Below are 20,961 nucleotides of genomic sequence, written 5' to 3'. Positions count from 1 at the left end.
TTTACGTACGGATCGCTCTACTTGGGCTTGGGCCAGGCACTCGTTGCAGTCACCCCTATCTAGAGGACGCTCGGATGCGGATTACTCCCCATCCAAGCAAGCCTGGAAGATAGCACGCTTAGCTGCTGCGGCAACATCTGTTCTCTCTCGCTCCCCATGAGGATCCTCTCATGGAACGTGCAGAGACTTGGTGCGCCCCAGTTTCAACGTCAGCGGGGCGGACTGCGTCAGGAGCTTCAGCGCTGCCTTGTGGGAGGAGAGATTAATCTCCTTATGCTACAGGAGCATCATCTGTGTGAGAGCCGCATTAGACGTTGTGGTCAGCTCTTGCGTGGACGATATGATACTTTTTGGTCAGCTGCTTTTGGACCTAGAGGCATCGTGGGTGAGGTATGTATGACTATTGCGGATTCTTTGCAGCAGGCCATTGTGGGCAGAGGGATTATTGTGCCAGGCAGGGCTCAGTGGATCACTATACAGGTTCAGGGTTGCCTTGTGGGCTTCCTGATATAAGGAGTTGAGCTAGCAGCTTGGGAGAGGTTTTGTATAACTTTGAGGGTTTCGGATGTGTGGCAGCACTCTAGTTTTGTGAGGCCTCAAGACAGCCTGGCCTTCTCTCGTTCGGACTGTAGAGTGGGAGGAGTGAATCTTTTGCGGATAGATCGCTTCTACACTAGTGACCATTTCAGTGACTTGGGTGGGTGTCCGTTGGCATTCTGGTTGGGACTTCCTTCTCGGACCATGCACCAGTGATCCTCACAGTGGCAGACAGACAGAGGAGGGGGAGCACGATGCTTTGCATCCCTGAGAGGGTCTTGCTGGACTCTGCACTCAGAGAACGAGTAGAGACTCTCTGGACAGAGAGCTTGGACATGCAGGATTCTCCTGCTGACAGAGTGGCCTCAGGACTAGCTCAGATTAGTCGTTTCTTTCTCCAGGAGTCTTTGGCTCGCCTCGCTGCAGCGAGAGAGGAGCAGCAGCATCTTAGACGGGGCGTTGCTTCCTTGCAGAGGATGCAGGAGCAGCATCCAGACACTCCTTGGTTGGAGGAGCAGCTACAGCAAGCTCGCCAGGAGCTTGTTAGCACAGAGGAGCGGCACCATGAGTTTGCTTTCCATCGACAGGCATCTCAATGGACACAGGTGGGTGACACAGTGATTGGTGCTTTCTTCGAGGCAGTGGGACCTCGGCATACGCATGCCAAGGTCAGTCAGTTGAGGAGGCCCGACGGGTCAGTTGCTTCTGAGCCAGAGGACATTCGTGCAGTTGCTACTGGCTTTTACCGTGCGTTACTATTTGCAGAGCCTTAGTCTGAGCGTCAAGATGCATGCAGGGAGCAAGTGTGGGCACAGATGCCTTGCCTTGTGACTGAGAAGATGCGCCAGAGACTTGAGCTTCCACTTCAGCTTGAGGAGTTGCACACGGCTCTTAGTGCACTCCCCCGTGGTAGCTGTCCAGGTGAGGATGGCTTGACTCCCAGTTTTTTCTTGGAGTACTAGGACTTGCTTGGCCCATATCTCTGTAGTGCCTTCCACTACATCTTGCACACATGGGAGATGTCTGACAGCATGAGTGAGGGTCTGATCTACCTCATTTCCAAGGAGGGTGGCTCCTTGGATGAGATTCGATAGTGGCGCCCCATCACCATCCTCAACTCAGCCTACAAAATTCTTGCCAAGGCTCTCAATTTGAGGATCCAGCCACTTCTAGAGAGCCTTGTACATGGGACTCAGACTGGTTTTGTCAAGGAGCGTAGTATCCTTGACAACATCTTTACTTTTTGGGAGGCTTCTGCCCTAGCGAGGCTCCGTGGTGAGAATCTCGTGATTCTTCTTCTGGATTTTGAGAAGGCCTACGACAGAGTTGACTGGGACTTTCTGGAGGGCACTCTATGCAGGATGGGCTTCTCAGATGCTTGGATCAGAGGGGTGTCAGCTTTGTACAGACGAACACACAATCAGGTACTTTTGTCAGGAGGTAGAGGCGATCGTTTCATGCTCACACGTTCGGTCAGACAGGGCTGCCCTCTTGCCCCCTTCCTATTTATGTTCTATGCTGAGGCGATGAGCAGGTTTTTGGTGTCGCAGCAAGTTGGTTTGCGGGGCTTAGCACTTCCTATTTGGGGAGATGAGCTACTAGACGCTGAGTTTGCGGACGACTCAGCCTTGTACTTAGACGGCCAAGAGGCCAACCTTCACACGTGTGAGCAAGCTCTTGAGACTTTCTGTTGTGCATTTGGCACACTGATCAACTGGAGAAAGACAGTGGCTTTCTCGGTTGGTAGTGCTCCTATGCCCGATTGGATGCCAAGTGAGGGTTTCAAAAGGATTTCCCCAGGGACTGCACTTCGGTACTTGGGCTGTCAGTTGGTCTGGACTTGTCTCCCGAGCAGTAGATTGCTCCCCTCCTCCTGTCTATCAGGAGGAAGTTGTTACACTCGAGCTCAGCACGACTTTCTTTGGCTGGCAGAGGAGTAGTGGCCAACCAGGTGTTGTTGGCGGCTATGTGGTACATCACTTCTTGCTGGATCTTCTCGAGTTCTTGTATCAGCCAGGTAGAGAGGCTAATCAAGAACTTCCTTTGTTCAGGACGTGACACTCAAATAGCCCGAGCCAAAGTGGCTTGGCAGGTCATCACTCTTCCTTGTTCACAAGGAGGGCTTGGGATCATTGACCCAACACAGCAGAACAGAGCCCTTCTTGGGAAGTTCATAGTCAGAGGACTTCTTCCAGGTGAGGAGCCCTCGAAGGAGTTCTTGCTACAGCGGCTTCGTGCTAGGGTGCCTCAAGCGGGAGGCCCCTGGCGACCATCGACCAGATGGATCTTCACAGAGATGCGCAGAGTTGGTTTGAGCAGGAGATTGGAGGACCGCTTCGCTGTGGGTTTGCTTCGATCTTGGGAGCATTTGCGGCGAGGCTTGGAGCAACGAATGCCCACTTGCACGGAGGAGCGCCTACGACAGCCCCTCGTCTGGAACCCCATGGTTAGCACTCAGAGAGGCCACTTGGTTGGTAGTCAGCCTCATGTTTCCTGGGGTCCCATGGCAGCGGGTCCAGCACGCTCTTTAGGTGACTGGTTAGAGTTTTCAGGCTTGTCAGAGGAGTTGCAGGGTTTCCAGCTACAGGGCATGAGAGGGGTGCAGAGCATGTGCCGGGACATCTTAGAGGCAGTTCCAACTGAGTGGCTCACACCTCTCGAGCCAGTAGCACCCAGGTGGATGGGAGCCTTCACACGTAGAGGCCCCGCAGGTGGCAGAGTGTTGTTTTCAGAGGATTCGAGTGGTCGGCATTTGTGGGAGGACTTGTGTCATCGATCCTGACCCAGCAGCTCTTGAGACTGGACACTGGAGACTGTGGGCTTGGGAGTGTTGTCCACTGGCACGAGTACAGTGGGATCCTAGAGAGTGGCTTTGCAGGGACCCTTTCTCTTCTACAGACCACCCAAGTGTCCCTTTCTTTCAGTACACTATTCGACTGGGACGGCACATACTAGCAGCACAGAGAGGCTCGCCCCGCTGCAGCACCTCATTGGCAAGAGGAGGGTCTCACAGCTGAGTTCTTGGCAGCCTTTTGGGAGAGGTTGTGGGACTCCAGACAACCGAGGTGAGTCACCTTGTTTCAGTGGCTGGTAGCACACAGAGCTACACCAGTTGGGAGCTGGCTAGTGCATAGTGGTCTCTCGGCCGCATGCGCAGCTTGTGACCATCTTGTGGAGAGTCAGCGTCGCTGTCTTCGGGACTGTCCTTTGGCACAGCAGGTGTGGCTTCGTGTTCTTCGGCTGATGCCTGCTCTTTCCACGGATCGACAATACACTTGGGGAGCAGGGCCTGGCACTTCAATTTGAGCTATCTTCCACCAGCAAGATGATAGTGATGCAGGGAGGGCGACCTACACTCCAGCCTGCCACAGAGCTTACTCCGTAGGACTAGTGCAGTGAGAGAGAGGAGTGTTGGGAGCTCATCAATGGCCTGACCCTCTAGTTCATCTGGCGGGCCCGTTGCTTCCGCATCTTTGAGGCTCGCCCTGTGCCACCAGTAGAGACTGTTCGCGATCTTTGGCTAGAGCTGATCCACACTCTCAGAGGATAGCTCGAGAGACTCCAAGGCAGCTCCGACCGCATGCAGGAGCACAGAGAGGCTTTCCTTCGACTCTGGCGTCCTGGGCCTTTTTACACCATGGTCCAAGGTGTACTCAAATGGCACTACCGACCACCTATGTGGCTCTTCCCTCCTCCCATCTCTTGATTTAGCCTCTTTGTACATTTGATGTTTTTTCATTGGGAGAGTCTCCCCATGAAGCTTGTTTTAGCCCTCTCTCGCAGAGGTGGTTGTAGCCCTATGGGCAGTTTCATTAACTAATAGAAGGATCTTTTTCTCGAAAAAAAATTATAAATATATATATATATATATATATATATATATATATATATATATATATATATATATATATATATATTAAATCGTGACTTTCTCTGAACAAATTGGGGACACCATTTAACAAACTGATGACGTGTGAAAGCCTAAAGAATGGAGCCAACTTACAGATGATGTGGCTGCCCGAGAGCAGAAACCATTACCCTAATTTCTGCCAGAAACCCTAACTGTTGAAACCCTAATTTTGAAAACCCTAACCCTAAAATATGCAAACCCTAATTCTGGAAACCCTAACCCTAAAACCTGCAAACCCTAATTCTAGAAACCCTAAGAAGAACAAGCAACAGAAGAAGAAGTCCTACCAACTTATGGGACCCCGTCCGATGGGGCCCCAAGTGACATAAAGGCATTAAAAATAAAGCAGAACACACTCAAAAGACTTTGCACATCAAAATATGATGATGTGCCACCTGTACGGACGTCCCGGAATTCGCGGCGGATTTTTAGGAAAATCCCAAAATTTTAGGAACGTGATTTTTTGGGGTCAGCTTTTCATATTTGATGCTCTTAGGCTTTGGGCCTTTAAATATGAGCCTTGGGGACCCTCTCTGGCACTTTTTAGCGCGCAGATTGCAGAGCAGGTGCTCCTCGGCTATTGTACTTTGTGAATCGGCAATAATATAAAGAAATACCGAATGGGGCACCAAGGTTTGGGGCCAATACTCTCTGGGGTGGAATTCCGCCACTCCGTGTCGCGTGTCGTCTCTCTCTCTTTCAGTTCAGTTGTTATTAAAGTGCTAAAAGTTTGTTCAATCTGTTCTTTTCTATTGGCACGTGGTGCCCGCCTTGTGACAGTGGTATCAGAGCATCACGGGTGTGCTTTTCTGAAAGCATACCGGTCCCACAAAAGAGCAGACAGAGCTTTATTTGAGGTATTTTCGCCCTCCAACCCGGACTTATTAGCCACTCTCACCCTTACTTCATCGAGCATCGGGCGTGCTCCCATCTTCACCCCTCATGTCTTACAAGACATAAGCCATTAAGATCACTTGCAAAAGAAGGATCCCAGATTTGTTTCGAGTCACTGTTTTTCTCAGAGGAAGTGCCATGCAAATGTTGATGTCTATAGCTACCAAGCCGTACACTTCCAAGGACTTAGGCAAGCTTTCAAGAAAACTTTTTTCCCGAAGTTATATGGTTTTTGACATCTTCCTTCAGAGTGCAACTTCTGGCAGAGTGGGGTATCCTAAAATGCTTGCCATAGAAACCCTAGTAGATTATAACTTGAAGTTTCTCAACATCTCCCAGTAGATGTCTCTTCACAAGCAGATGACCTTGGAGGTTTAGTGTGATTGCTATCTCTTGGAAGTACCATCGCTGCCAAAGAAACACTGTCTGTCCAAGAGCTGATGGACCATGCCGTGCTCAGCTACGACCTCATGGAAGGAACCTAACCCTAATTTTTGGAGCAGGTTTCAAGATGGAAAGTCAGTCGACTTTTCGAGCTCGACTAATGTCGAGATTGCTTTTTAAGTTTGAGTTTTGTTTGATCTTGTTTGGTGATCCTGTTTGGAATTTGTTTGAAATGGATGGTATCTGTTTTGGACCTGCTTTGGTGCCGATTTGAATTGTTTGACTCTGGTTTGATACTGGTTTCAATGATTGGTGATTTTACTCCCGGGTGGAGAAGTGAGAAACACTGTTTTGGTATTGTTTGAACCTCGAAACGACGTAGGCCGATGCCTGGGGAGCGTTTCGTTGTATGTTTGAAAACCTCCGAACGACGCAGGCTGATGCCTGGGGAGCGTTTGGTTGTATGCTTGTAAAATAATTGTTGTTGTGACTCCCGGCCCAGACCTGGATGGTTATGCGGGAGGAATATTAAGAAGTCTGAGCAGTGGTTACTCTCAGCACCTCCAAACGACGCAGGCTGCCGTCTAGGGGACGTTTGGTTGTAAAAGGCCTCTATATCTCCCGGCCCGGACCTTTTTAGGTTATGCGGGAGGAGTGATGAGGGAGTCGTTGAATATCTCCCAACCCGGACCTTGTTAGGTTATGCGGGAGGAGTGTTCATCGGCGGCTTTATGTTCCTATGTCTTGTAACATGCATATGTGAGAATTAGTGTTGCATTGTTATGTGCCAACCACTAAATATTCCTAATTGGATGAGATTGCCTGGGTATGTAATTTTAGTCATCAAGAAACCCGAGGAAGATCAGTACGGTCTGGGTGTGATGGCTAATTTTACTACGCCGAAATATCAAGAGTTCCGATATGGACGAAAGGAGAAGCTAACTCCTTGATCAAAACAGCCGATAGGAGCAGCTAACTCCTTGATCAAAAGAGCAGAAAGGAGAAGCTAATTCCTTAATAAAAAGAGCAAACTGATTGTCCCTCGGAATGACCCTCGGAAATTTTTGAGCTAACTTGAGTTGTTTTGCAGATATGCTGTAATCGCGGACGATTGCTCTCTTTCAAGAACGGGAGATTTAACAAACTGCTGACGTGTCAAAGCCTAAAGAATGGAGCCAACTTACAGATGATGTGGCTGCCCGAGAGCAGAAACCCTAACTCTAATTTCTGCCAGAAACCCTAACTGTTGAAACCCTAATTTTGAAAACCCTAACCCTAAAACCTGCAAACCCTAATTCTGGAAACCCTAACCCTAAAACCTGCAAACCCTAATTCTAGAAACCCTAAGAAGAACAAGCAACAGAAGAAGAAGTCCTACCAACTTTTTTTTTTTTGGGGGGGGGGGGGGGGGAGGAGAATGCGAAAGAGAAGATGGAGAAAGAGTGGACAAGCCCTACATGAGAATCTGCTAACAAGAAAAGACAAGGCTCCCCACAATACAATGCCCGAATGCTCTCCCCCCCCCAATAGAGGGGAGTAATAAAAATGTCCAATCCACATATCAATAACCCATGTCAAATATGAAGGTTCAAAAACATAAAAATAGGGCGCCCAACAAAAGGCCACAAGTGGCACACTGTACAAAATATGGGCAAATCTTCCATGATGCCTAGACTCTAGAAAAGCCTCAGAAGTCTGGGCACAGCCACAAAGAAGCCCTCCCTCACAAGATCTAGACAGGAAAACCCAGGATATGACCTCCAAAACGTTACAACCAACCAACTCGATGATGAAACCTGCATAATTGATTGCAATTTTTTCTTTTGATCAGCACACACAATGTGCATTACCAACGCTATTTTAGGCATCTGAGGTGGCTGGAGCAGCTTCGATTTGCTACCACACGAACATCTCAGCTAGCATTTTGACGGATAGGGCAGCTATTTTGAAGGCAATTCTTTTTTAAACAAAAAGATTAGGCTAATCAAGCGACCTTTCACACGACGACCTCATAGCCAAAATCAAAGAGCCGTCTCCCATAAGAAACCATTCAAAGTTGAACCTAAGATCTTTCATGTACAAGAACCTTTTGCACTCAAAAGCACCACAAATTTCTTGAGAGAAGCTTCACACTCAAATCAGAAAGACCTATCACACCTATAGAAGCTGTTTTGGCAACTGTGTAAAAGTAATGTATGTCTAAAAGATGCTCCAATGCACTTGATATCAATTTTGTAGAGGTCATAATAATAAGCACAAAGAGATGTATGTGAAAATTCTTGCAAAAAACAGAGAAAAGAGAAGAGGATCGTCGTCAAGGGGAGGAACCAAAGAAGCTGGCGGGATGCATCGTCATGGCGAAGATCAAGATAGAGTAGACAAGAAGAAGCGAAAATAAGCAGTAACGACCATTTGAGTACGACAGTTTTTGTTCCTTCACCGCTTGCAGAGTATTCGATAGTTTGGATTAGCTTAGTCTCGGTCTTGTATGCATTGTTCGAGGAGAGAGATTTAAAGTTTATCCCTTGGATTAAATGTGCCGTTTGTCTCTTGCAGTAGATATGTTTTGTCTCTTGAATTGGAGATGTGTTGCAATTTGTCTCTTGGATTGGGAATGTTGGTTTTGCTCATAGATTGGAGTGTGTTATGTCACATTGTCACTTGTCATAATCCAAACTCCAAGGGGAGGGTTCTTGGGATTTGTGGGCTTTGTCCTATGCCTTGTAGCACCTTCTCTAGTCTACTACAATGCCTATGTGGCATAGATCTTGTGATAGCATGTGCTTACTTTCCACCTAGGATGATCATGTATATGGAGAGGTTTCATCCCATTATGTCACTATCACCAGGAGGTGTATTTTTCCTGTTGCCTTCCGTAAATAAGTACTAGATATTTTTATTTATTTTTATTTTTACTTGTTTTCCCCGGAACCCTTGAAAAGGTGCAAGTGGACATTGCATGGCCAGTGTGAAACGGCTGCGGCCGAATAGGTTTCTCACATCGGGAGTCTGGGTCGGTCAGTCTGGGATTGGTCAGGCCAGTTAGCACTGAATTCTGATGAGTATGGAAGCCTGTGTGCGCCAAATGAAGTCTGGGCCACTCGGAAAGTCACTTATAACTTTATAAGTCAGTGGGAACTAGAGAATTAACTCAAAGGGGCAAACTGGACACTTGGCAGTTGTAGAGCCATCTGCAGGACACCTCAGCTGGAGGAGGCGCCCAAGAGAGAGAGGGGGCTGATTTTTTTATCATAAGGGAGCTACAATGTGTGTGTGAGTAGTGGGTGCAGATCTACACCTTTAATGGAAAGCTTGCCTTCTCCTCTGTCTCATGTAGCGCGATGATTTGCTCTCGTGCATCTCTCTCTCCCCATTGGCACATATGGTAATGCCCCACTAGTTGGGCTACTCAATTGAACATGTACAGTTCTGGGGGTTTATGCGCGTTTGCCAAGGCAAGAGCCTTCTGAACAGGAACCGGATTAGCTAATTGCTAATCCCCCACAGGTACGCACAGTTCCATCGCGAAAGATTGCGAGTTCGGAGAGTTTTCTCGCCTGAAAACTCGTCCAATTCACAGGGGAACTGTCCCATTGCGTGCAGGAGCCCTTGGGACACGCGTAGGCGTGTTCGCTCCGCTAAAAACGATCCGAAACAGCGAATTACAGCCTGCTGTGTTTTTCTGCAGGTTTAGGGTTTCGCACCTAAACTACAAGGGAACATCGGGGGAGCCTCGTGAGAGCCTTGGGATGCATGTACAAGCTTTTGGGCACCCAGCAGTCAAAAACAGGGAATTACAGTCCGCTGAATTTCTGTGACAGCTCACCAAAAAGCTTCCAGATAGCAAGGAATCCGTCCTAGACAGGTGTTTTTGACCTATAGGGGTTTTTGCACCGTTATGCTGCCAAAATCAGGTCGAAAACCTGCGTTTTCAGCCCTCGCCACGTTTGGACAGCTTTGTGAAAGCTTGTGCGAAGTGGTCAGATCGTCTACCTTAATTTGAATAAAGAAATACCGAAAGGGGCGCCAGTCTTTGGGGCCTACAGGGTGTCGGTCTCGTGTGCGCAGTGAAATTCTAGTCGCTGGACGCAACTGTGTTCTCTTTCCTTCTCAGTGCTCTGTGTAAAGTTAACAGGTAATTGAAATAGTACCGCCCTCTACGTTGTACAGGCCGGTTATATGGTTCCATCGACGGGATTGTCACTTTTTCTTCAAAAAGTGCAGCGTGGATTGTTGTGGGTGAAAGCAACACAGAGTTTGTCGTTATGGCAAAGAAGAGAGACCAAGTACCTGAAGAGGGATCTTCCTCACATGGCACGGAGAAAGTTCCTTCAACTCTTCAAGAAGAGGACAAGTTGTTTAGAACTCAACTGCATTGCTGCATAGACATGTTTAAGCAGTTGGCTAACAACCCAAGGATGCAGGAGTTCTTACAGGCTCCGACACAGGGTTTTCAACCTCCTACACAGGGCATGACTGAGCCGTTGCAAGAAAAGGAGATTTCCAATGCGCAGAGGACTCATGATGCTCGAGGGAAAGTCCATGTGGTTGAGCAACTAGCGGTGTCCAATGATCCAAAGCAACTTGCTTTAGCTGGACAGGAACCGTTTGTGAATGGTCAAGGGAGCAATGAACAGGCTATGCGTCAGACCCTTCCATTACCTAATACTTATCCTGGTTATTTTGGAGGTGGTTCAGTGTTTCAAGCTATGGCTGGACCTTCCACAGGTTATATGCCAGGGAATGTGTTCGGGACAATGCAAACAGGCATGGGTAACCCTATGTACGCGAACATGGGTGTCCAACCAGGTTATCAGGGTGCCTATGGCCAGTTTCGAGTGCCTGGAACACAATTTGGTATGGCTGGTTTTTCACAGCCATACGTACAAAATGCAAATATGACAGGTAAAACAGTTGATGCGAGTGTTGGAATGAACACTCATGGAGCACCACTGTTACAGGCACCTGTTTATGATAATGTGGCTCCTTTGAGTCAGCCTAAGGATTACAAGGAAGGTGGGCAAGGAGTGAAGTTTGAAACTTTCAGAGGAACTGAGGACCAATTGAAGGCTTTGACCTTCATACAGCAGTTCGATGCAGCTTATGCTGGAGGAAACTTCACGGAATCTTCAAAGATACGCAAGGCTGCCACTTTCTTGAAAGGGAATGCGCTCCAGTGGTGGACCGCATTGTTGAACCAAGGTCAAGCCCCAACAACGTGGGTCCAATTCAAACAGCTTTTTGCGCCTGCATGGTTGACAAACACTTTTGAAGTGGATGTGATGACAGAATGGCACGAGTTGAATGCTAAACAGTGTGCGAATCTGGAAGAGTACAATAAACAGTTTTGGGCCACACTATTGCCAATCACCTCTTACAGGTTTGTGCCTTTGTCAGAACAAATTGAGAAGTACTGTTGCGGATTGCCCAAGAAAATAAGGGACTACTGCACAAAGACTACTGTCATGAATATGTTTCAATTGATAGAGAATGCAAGAGTGGCCAGCAATCTATCGAAGGGAGATTCCGATGGATTTAATAGCCACAAGAAAGGGTCCCAGGGCAAACAGTTTTCAGCCAAGGGCAATGTTGCAACAAAGCCTTCTGAGCCTCCACAAAGAAGCCCTCCACTGAAGAAGGTGATACGTCCAAGAAGCAGTCTAAGTCTTCTTCGGGACGAGGACAAGGACAAAAGAGGCATTTTTTTGGCAAAACTTTTGAAGAACGGAAAGCTCTTAGGGAGGCCAAGAAATGCTACATTTGTGAACAGGAAGGACATTTTGCAAATGAATGCCCACAGAAGAAGTCACAGGATAAGGATGACAAGTCAAACCATAAAGGGAAGAAGCCAAAGCCAAGTGCAGGACTTGTTCCAGATTTGGTTGGAGACCAGCCAAACACAGATGCCACGGAGCTGTGCAGAGCTTGGGGCAAAGTTAGAGACCAGACAGTGCAGGTTTTCTTTGATCCAGGAGCCCGTGCAAATTTCATATCACCAGAATTGGCATCAAAGTTGGGCATTCATGCAGAGGACATGGGTATGACAAGGGAAGCAGGTTTGGCATGCCCAGGTCATTCAGAGCCTGTTACTCCCATTTTGGGAAAGCTTCGTTTGCACATTCAGAGCTATGTCGATGCGGAAGAATTTCATATTATGCCACTTGAGGGCTGTGATGTGTTACTGGGTATCCCATGGTGTTACAGGTTGCATGCTACGGTGGATACTTACAACAAAAAGATTACCCTTGTACATAGAGGAAAGACTCATGTCCTTGATGTAAAGCTTATAGGCGAGTCTGTCCAAGTTGTTTCTGCTTCTGCTATTTCATCTGTAATAAAGAATCATCTTTCTGCGTACTTGATCTTTGCAAAAGAAGTACCTCAAGTTGTATCTAATTTGTCTACCTTAGATAAAGACAGATCAACTTTTTTGAGTGGTTTCAGTGATTGTTTTTCGAACTCTTTGCTAGGGGAGTTACCTCCTGAGAGACTTGAGGATCATACCATAGATCTTGTGCCAGGTTCTAGTCCACCAAATAGACCACCATACAGGGTTAGTGCAGCCCAACAGAAAGAGATTATGAGTCGGGTCAACGAGCTTTTAGAGAAGGGGCTGATTCAGCCCAGTTCATCCCCTTTTTGTTCGCCTGTACTCTTAGTGCAGAAGAAGGATGGTTCATGGGCATGTGCATTGACTATCGCGCCTTGAATAAGAATACCATCAAGAACAGGTTCCCCATACCGAGGATAGATGACATTCTTGATCAGCTTGAGGGAGCATCATTATTTACAAGAATAGACCTAAAGAGTGGGTATCATCAGATACGCATTAGGCCAGAAGATGTCCATAAGACTGCGTTCAGGACAACATTTGGTCCCTATGAGTTTCTTGTTATGCCATTTGGTCTCACAAATGCTCCGGCCACGTTTAATAGAATGATGGACAGAATTTTTAGACCACATAGAAACTTCGTGGGTACCTTCTTTGATGACATGATTGTCTACTCAAAGTCTGAAGAGGAGCATAGGGATCACTTGACCGCAGTTTTCAATGAGCTACGCAAGAACAGGCTACTCATTAATGCGAAGAAGAGTGAGTTCTTTTTGCAAGAGATTCGCTTCCTTGGGCACATTGTTTCAAAGGATAGGGTACGCATGGATCCTGCCAAAGTGGAAGCAATTAGGTCATGGCCAGACTTGAAGTCCGTACATGACATTCGAAGCTTTCTAGGCTTATGTTCCTACTACAGGAGGTTCATCCGAAATTTTGTTGAGATTGCTTCTCCACTCCATGCACTGCAAGGAAAAGGAGTTACTTTCAAGTGGACAGCCATGGAAATTTTAGCCTTCAAACACTTGAAAAAGAAGCTGACTTCAAATCCGGTAATCATTTTGCCAGATCTTTCCAAACCTTTTGTGGTTCAATGTGATGCGTGTGGACATAGTCTTGGTGCAGTTCTAATGCAGAATGGCCGAGTAGTCGCATATGAGAGCAAAATTCTTTTGAAGACTGAAAGAAACTTGCAAGTCTATGAGAAAGAATTGCTGGCAGTAATTCATGCTCTCACTAGTTGGAAACACTATCTGCTAGGGGCTGATTTTGTTGTCCAAACGGATCATCAAACCTTGCGATATTTTCTCACACAGACAAAGTTGTCTGAGAAGCACATGCGATGGGCAAACATCTTGTCAATGTTCCATTTTCAGATTGTGCATGTGCAAGGGAAAAAGAACGTGGTGGCTGATGCGTTGTCACGAAAGCCCCAAATTTCAGAGCAGTGTCAATTCCGTACCATTGTGAACTAGACGAAATGAAGACACAATATGCTGAAGATTCAGATTTTGCAAGGATCTATGACCAGCTTGTTGATGGGGAACATCATGAGCACTATATGCTTAAGAATGACTTTCTCATGATGCATGGAAAGTTATGCGTTACCAAACAGTTACGGCCCAAGATTTTGATGGAAAGTCATGCTCCACCTTATGCTGGGCATCGTGGAATTGATGCGACAGTGAAAGGGGTTGAGGCATTCTTCTATTGGCCAGCTTTACGTCAAGATGTTGACACATTTGTAAGATCATGCTTAGTATGCCAAAAAGTCAAATTTGACAGACAAAAGCAACCGGGATTGTTGCAACCATTGCCGATCCCTGATAGGCCATGGGAAAGCATAGCAATGGACTTTATCTTTGATCTTCCAAGAACACAAACAGGCAATGATGGGATTTGGACTATCATTTGTAGGTTCAGTAAACAGGCCCATTTCATTCCTGTGAGGAAGAAAATAAAGCCACAACACATGGTCAAGATATTTATGAGCAATATCTTTAAATATCACGGGATGCCTCAGTCAATTGTAAGTGACAGGGATCCACGTATGACGAGTCTTTTCTGGAAGGCATTGTTTGAGAACATGGGCACTACGCTAAAGTTCTCTTCTTTGTTTCATCCGCAAACTGATGGACATTCAGAAGAGGCAAATTCTATTGTTTTGGACCTGCTCAAATGTTATGTGTCAGAGCACAAGGCAACTTGGGAACACCATCTTCCATTGGTTGAATATGCTTACAATAACATTGTGCATACGTCAACAGGTAAGGCACCATTTGAGATAGTGGAAGGAGGGAAGAAAGTCCCGCCCATTTTGCAGACTAAGGACAAGATATTTGAGGCAGACAAGTATGTGCAAGATATGGATGAAACATACAAGAAGATAAAGATTGCTCTTGAGAAGACTCGGGCTAAGCAAAAGAAAGCTGTTGATCGTCATCGTCGTGAACTTGTATTTTCACTTGGTGATTGGGTACTTTTGCGCTTTGAAAAGGCCCGGTTAAGGAAAAGGAAAGGCAAGGAACGCTTGTTTCCTAAACTCAGTATGCAATATTATGGTCCTTTTCAGATTTCAGAAAAGATCAGCGATGTAGCTTACAGGTTAAAGCTACCAGAAGGCTGGAAAATACATAATGCTTTTCATGTCAGCCTTCTAAGGCCCTTTGATGTGCCAGAGAATATGCTTGATGAGGAACAACCCGAGGTGGAAGAATTGGATGAAATCCTTGTTCCTGAACAAATATTGGCACATAAAGAAAGAAAGGTTAGAGGAAAGGTTGCAAGACACTATTTGGTGAAGTTCAAGAACTATCCATCGTTGGATGCCAAATGGATGGAAGAGTCTGAATTGCTTGATTCACCTCAGCTATTGCAATTGTATCTTGAAGCCTTTCAAATGGAACCCACAGTGACTTGATGTAGACTTTTTGGAGCAAGGCAAGAGCATGGTCCATGATGCTCAAGAGAGTAGTTAAGCGATTGTATCTACTCTTTCCATACAGAATTTGGCTAGAGAAGTTTGTGCTCAACAGTACACTAGAAGACTTCTATGCTTGATATATGTGTCGTAGCCAGGTTGGTGGGATTGTTTAATCGTCCAACACTACATTTCCGGAAGTATGTATATCTTGGATTTCCATCATAGAATATGTGTGATATCAACAGATACCGCATGTATTATTGGCATGTAAGCGAGGTCGCTTGCAGTATTTCAAGGGTGGGGTGTGTCACCAGGAGGTGTATTTTTCCTGTTGCCTTCCGTAAATTAGTACTAAATATTTTTATTTATTTTTATTTTTACTTGTTTTCCCCGGAACCCTTGAAAAGGTGCAAGTGGACATTGCATGGCCAGTGTGAAACGGCTGCGGCCGAATAGGTTTCTCACATCGGGAGTCTGGGTCGGTCAGTCTGGGATTGGTTAGGCCAGTTAGCACTGAATTCTGATGAGTATGGAAGCCTGTGTGCGCCAAATGAAGTCTGGGCCACTCGGAAAGTCACTTATAACTTTATAAGTCAGTGGGAACTAGAGAATTAACTCAAAGGGGCAAACTGGACACTTGGCAGTTGTAGAGCCATCTGCAGGACACCTTAGCTGGAGGAGGCGCCCAAGAGAGAGAGGGGGCTGATTTTTTATCATATGGGAGCTCCAGTGTGTGTGTGAGTAGTGGGTGCAGGTCTACAGCTTTAATGGAAAGCTTGCCTTCTCCTCTGTCTCATGTAGCGCGATGATTTGCTCTCGTGCATCTCTCTCTCCCCTTTGGCACATACGGTAATGCCCCACTAGTTGGGCTACTCAGTTGAACATGTAAAGTTCAGGGGGTTTATGCGCGTTTGCCAAGGCAAGAGCCTTCTGAACAGGAACCGGATTAGCTAATTGCTAATCCCCCACAGGTACGCACAGTTCCATCGCGAAAGATTGCGAGTTCGGAGAGTTTTCTCGCGTGAAAACTCGTCCAATTCACAAGGGAACTGTCCCATTGCGTGAGGGAGCCCTTGGGACACGCGTAGGCGTGTTCGCTCCGCTAAAAACGCGAAACAGCGAATTACAGCCTGCTGTGTTTTTCTGTAGGTTTAGGGTTTCGCACCTAAACTGCAAGGGAACATCGGGGGAGCCTCGTGAGAGCCTTGGGATGCATGTACAGTCTTTTGGGCACCCGGCAGTGAAAAACAGGGAATTATAGTCTGCTGCATTTCTGTGACAGCTCACCAGAAAGCTTCCAGATAGCGAGGGAATCCGTCCTAGACAGGTGTTTTTGACCTACAGGGGTTTTTGCGATGTTATGCTGCCAAAATCAGGTCGAAAACCTGCGTTTTCAGCACTCGCCAGGTTTGGACAGCTTTGTGAAAGCTTGTGCGAAGTGGTCAGATCGTCTACCTTACTTAATTTGAATAAAGAAATACCGAAAGGGGCGCCAGTCTTTGGGGCCTACAGGGTGTCGGTCTCGTGTGCGCAGTGACATTCTAGTCGCTGGACGCAACTGTGTTCTCATCCCTTCTCAGTGCTCTGTGTAAAGTTAACAGGTAATTGAAATAGTACCGCCCTCTACGTTGTACAGGCCGATTATAGTCACCCTCTATGAATGCCTAGATAAGAGGCTTGTAATCTATCTTTTCTAATGCATAATCAAGAGTTCATTAAATTGGGATTTTAATGCATGCATGGGTAGTATGCATTTTACATGTTTTGATACGAAGTAGCTTATGTATCAACAGATGGTTGTACAAAGAGCACCCCAAGGTGTGCTACAAGAATATGCGAAACAAGGTGGCCCCAACACATGGGTGTGTCTCTTTGTAAAATGCAATGTCCCTATATTAAAATGTGTCCTCAAAATACCTCACACGAAGTTCCATGCTATCATCTTCAAGGTCCCATGGGTTGTAGACCATCATGGTGACCAACGTCGTACAAAATACCTAGCACGAAGTTCCATGCTATAATCTTCAAGGTCCCATGGGCTGTAGACCATCATGGTGACCAACGTCCTACAATGATCACCCTCTGTCATGTGCAAATCTAATCCTATGTGCATGTGGACAAGCTAACTCCTATTTCTAGGGTTTAGGACAGTCTAGGAAGTGTTATGGCACCCTTGTGCGCCTGTACGCAAGACGTGCATGTCCAAGCACTTTAGATTAGTTGCATACCCTCTGATTGCACATGAGCATAGCCAATGTCTGTTGCGTGTAGGCAATGGGGAGTGTTCCCATACAGTTGCATTAGTACCTAGCCTAGGTAATTATCTGCATGTGTATCACCTCTTATTAATAGTTCATCAACTTAACAATAAGTGGCATTTCTCCAGCCATCTTAAAAATCGTGGGTTTTTAAGTTGGATTTCCTGACCCAGCTCTTACTCCATATAAAAGTAACCCTAGGGGTCACTTCTTAAGCATAAGTCAATACCCGCAGTACAAGTACCAAGTACCTCAGCAACCCTCAGGTGTTTTGCACCAAATCAGCCAGCGTTTTCAGATTCAGCCCATAGATCAGCCAGCGTTTTTCAGTTTTCAGCCCATCGCCGACATCAATAATAGCAGATCAGCCCATAGCCTCGCCGCGATTGCAAATCACAGCCAGAGTCCCTAGCCTTTTTTATTTTCAGCCCTTAGCCTCGCAGTACCAAGCACCTACAGAAAGTACCTATCAGCATCTCAGCATCTAAGACCATTGTATCAACATTTGTGCAATCTAAAGCAAATACCTCTCTAGCGATAGAGGGGGGGGCCTTGAAGGGGGGGGTTGGGACCCCATCTACTGTCAATCTTCTCTCTCTCTTGAATAACAAGTCTTGAGTTCAACTCTCCTCGTCAGATAGATCTTTAAGGTCTCTTGGGATAGTTTCTTACAACGTTAAAATTCTCTTCTTCCTCTTCTCTCTCTCTCTCTCTCTCTCTCTCTCTCTCTCTCTCTCTCTCTCACACAGTTTTCATTCTCTTTCTCGTTCTAGTCTATTGCACAATTTCATGAAGTAAAAAGGGGGGCGCTCTCTCCCCTTCAATAAAAGGAACCTTGAGTACACACTGAGCACTCATCCTGAGCACACACCATCAATCACTTCCGTTGCACATAACACCCTCTCACCTCCATAACAACTGTCACACCTTTCAACTTTTCCTTCCTATGCGCTAGTTCTGCAGGAGTAAGGTCCTTGTCCAAATAAATTATTTCCCCCTCAAAAGCTCTCCTCTAGAAACATTCAAGTTACAAGTAGCAACACATACCTTACTGTTATTCTCCACTATGCATCGAGCTTGACTAGAGCTTCTCTGTAAATGAAGAGCTTCTGCTTGACGGAGTAAATCCAAATCCCGAGTCAACTTTGCAGTTTCTAACTGCAATGCAGACTTTTCTTTTTGAAGACCATTTGTAACCTCAACATGCATGCTCAGCTCTTCTTTCAGCCTTTCATTCTGCAATAAACCAAAACACCATAAAATTTATCTTACTGAATTCACTCCTTTGTGCTATAATGGAGAAAACCCAAAACAAAAAAATATATACCCTCCAGAATTGAGTAAAAAGTTCAAAGGTGAAAAACAAGCAAACTAACCTTATCATTACCCCATTGGCACGAACATCTATTGAGAACAAAAAATTAAAAATGACCTAACCAGAATTTATTTCTCTTTTAACAATGTATTCGAGTTTCACTGTTAACCATAATTCAAAGAGAAAAGGGCTCCTCTTAATGGAATGATGTAACGTGATCACAATTGAATGAAACATAGAAAAAGGCGTTTGAAGTGTGTACAAAAACCCACATCTTGAAGAATGTGCATAATTTTGCTTCCAACATGCTCCTCAATCTCCTTCTCAAGCTGCTCTCGAATTTCAGCCAAGCTCTTCTCATAATCTCTTTTCAGATGGTTTCCCTGATAAGTTAGAGCAAATCCCAACAAGTAAAACGACAAGATCCCGTCTAGTTTAAATCAAACAAAATCTGGAACATAAGAAATAAATGTTTTCATTGGCGGACTTACCTGCTCTATGTACTTTCTTTCAAGTTCAACGAGATGCTGCTTCTCTTTAGTCTGCTGCTCAATGAGCTGCTTTTTAGCTGTCTCAAGGTTGCCTTCAATCTCTAACTGGACAATGGCAAGAATTAATCTCACTGAACATGAGAAAGACTTTGAGAACCTAAGTTTTGAGCTCTATCCTTCACAAAATAGACTGCTTTCCACAAGTTTTCTTGACTCAACTGGCCTTTTCAAGTCATTTCAAGCCAACAAGAGAGGGGTTCAACTTCAGTCAAAAGTGCGTTAAAAGGCCAAATCTTGATTTTTGATGATAGCCATAAATAGCTAAGTAGATAAAATTTATATGAAATTCATGATGGCAAGCAAGTTTTTCGATTGTGCACATGCTCTGGTCCCAAAGACAGGTAACAGATTCAGCTTCTACACACTGAAGTTCCTGAAATTTTGGAAGTAGAAGGACATACAATCTTACCTGGTACTTACGGAACGTCTCTACAGAGGACAACTCATCTTGAGCCGCATGCAGTTGATTAATCACTTCAGCTTTTTCCTTTGTTAGAGCCATTGTCTGCTGCTGATACTTTTCTTGCCATTCCCTCTGAAGCGACACAATAAACTCTTCTTTCTGCCTTGTAAAAGAAAAAGGCATCACACATATCAAACTATAAAGAACGCAAATTCCCAACAAGACTCGTACTACTCAAATATTATTTTTAATGCTGTAACTTTGCCTCCATCATTAGTCATTAAAAACAGCAAGCTAAAACCCCAAATAGAACATGAATTAGATAACCTTCATTCTGTACCTTGTTGGATAAGAAAAAAAGAGGCTTTTGTGGCAAAAAAAATGACAAAATATCTAGTGTAGACCAAGTTATACTACATGCTGCCAATAGATTTCATTCTGGCAACATGTGCAAAAACCTCTGCACATTCATTCCTTCAACTGCAATAAATAGCTTTACCTGTTCAAGCTTCATCTCCAGTTCAAGAATGTACTCTTTTGTGCTACAAAGCTTCTCCTCATAGAACTCAGTGGAGGCAAACTGTTGAAAACCACAACATGCTATCACCATTTGTTGCAAGAAGGTAAGACACATGAATCAGAGCCTTCCTTAGCAAGCTACAAGCTTTCCTATGCATACAAAAAAGAAACATTCATCAAAAACCAAAAGAAACACATTCTCATCAAGGTAAAGAACCTAACTGCTTCTTGTTGAACGACATCCCTATCAAGTTGAACTTGATTGAACTCTACAAGCAGTCTTTCTATGCAGCTTCTCGCTTCCTCCAATGCAATCTTGTGCTCCTCACTACATCACATCAAAACCTCTCTCTCTCTCTCTCTCTCTCTCTCTCTCTCTCTCTCTCTCTCTCTCTCTCTCTCTCTCTCTCTCTCTCTCTCTCTCTCTCTCTCTCTCTCTCTCTCTCTCTCTCTCTCTCTCTCTCTCTCTCTCTCTCTCTCTCTCGTAGCGGAGCACTTTATACATGTCAGGGATATGTTGATGGAGGTTCTCGCAGAGTTGTTCAATCGTGCCATGTGTGAGGGGTTACCTGAGACTTGGAGGTTGTCTAATATTGTGCCCATCCTCAAGGCTGGTGACCCTACAGAGCCCGAGCCTGGGAACTACCGTACTATTATGGTTGGACACACATTGGCACGGTTGTATGCATCTATTCTGGAGCAACACTTAAATTGGGCAGAGGGCAAGGGGACGGCTTCAGGAGGGGTTTCTCCACTCTTGATCATATTCTGACACTCAAGGCCATCACTGAGGAGGGCAGAGCACATGGGAGATGGATCTATTGTAGCTTTGTGGATTTTCGCAAAGCATTTGACATGGTACCAAGAGCTCGATTGATGCGTAGACTATAGGAGATGGGGGTGCACATAGAGGTGATTTGGGGGATTATGGCTTTG

General features: G+C 45.6%; 1 protein-coding gene across 2 annotated transcripts in view; it reads right to left on the bottom strand.

Annotated features, from left to right (window-relative positions):
* LOC147451461 (uncharacterized) overlaps nt 1-20,961 on the bottom strand; it is a 101,163-nt gene that overhangs the window by 29,319 nt on the left and 50,883 nt on the right. For both annotated transcript variants that reach the window (XM_086520359.1, XM_086520360.1), the window contains exons 2-7: nt 20,248-20,353; nt 20,006-20,086; nt 19,513-19,665; nt 19,044-19,148; nt 18,825-18,935; nt 18,285-18,473 (exon numbers count right to left, since the gene is read on the bottom strand). In XM_086520359.1, coding sequence (XP_086376485.1) covers nt 18,285-18,473; nt 18,825-18,935; nt 19,044-19,148; nt 19,513-19,665; nt 20,006-20,086; nt 20,248-20,353 — 745 coding nt within the window. The remainder of the gene's footprint in view (nt 1-18,284; nt 18,474-18,824; nt 18,936-19,043; nt 19,149-19,512; nt 19,666-20,005; nt 20,087-20,247; nt 20,354-20,961) is intronic.

Source organism: Adiantum capillus-veneris, chromosome 9, assembly GCF_014529385.1.
Source record: "Adiantum capillus-veneris isolate H3 chromosome 9, ASM1452938v2, whole genome shotgun sequence".
NCBI lineage: Eukaryota > Viridiplantae > Streptophyta > Polypodiopsida > Polypodiales > Pteridaceae > Adiantum > Adiantum capillus-veneris.
The sequence above is the reverse complement of the archived record's forward strand: the minus strand, read 5'-3'. Positions and strand labels throughout refer to the sequence as shown.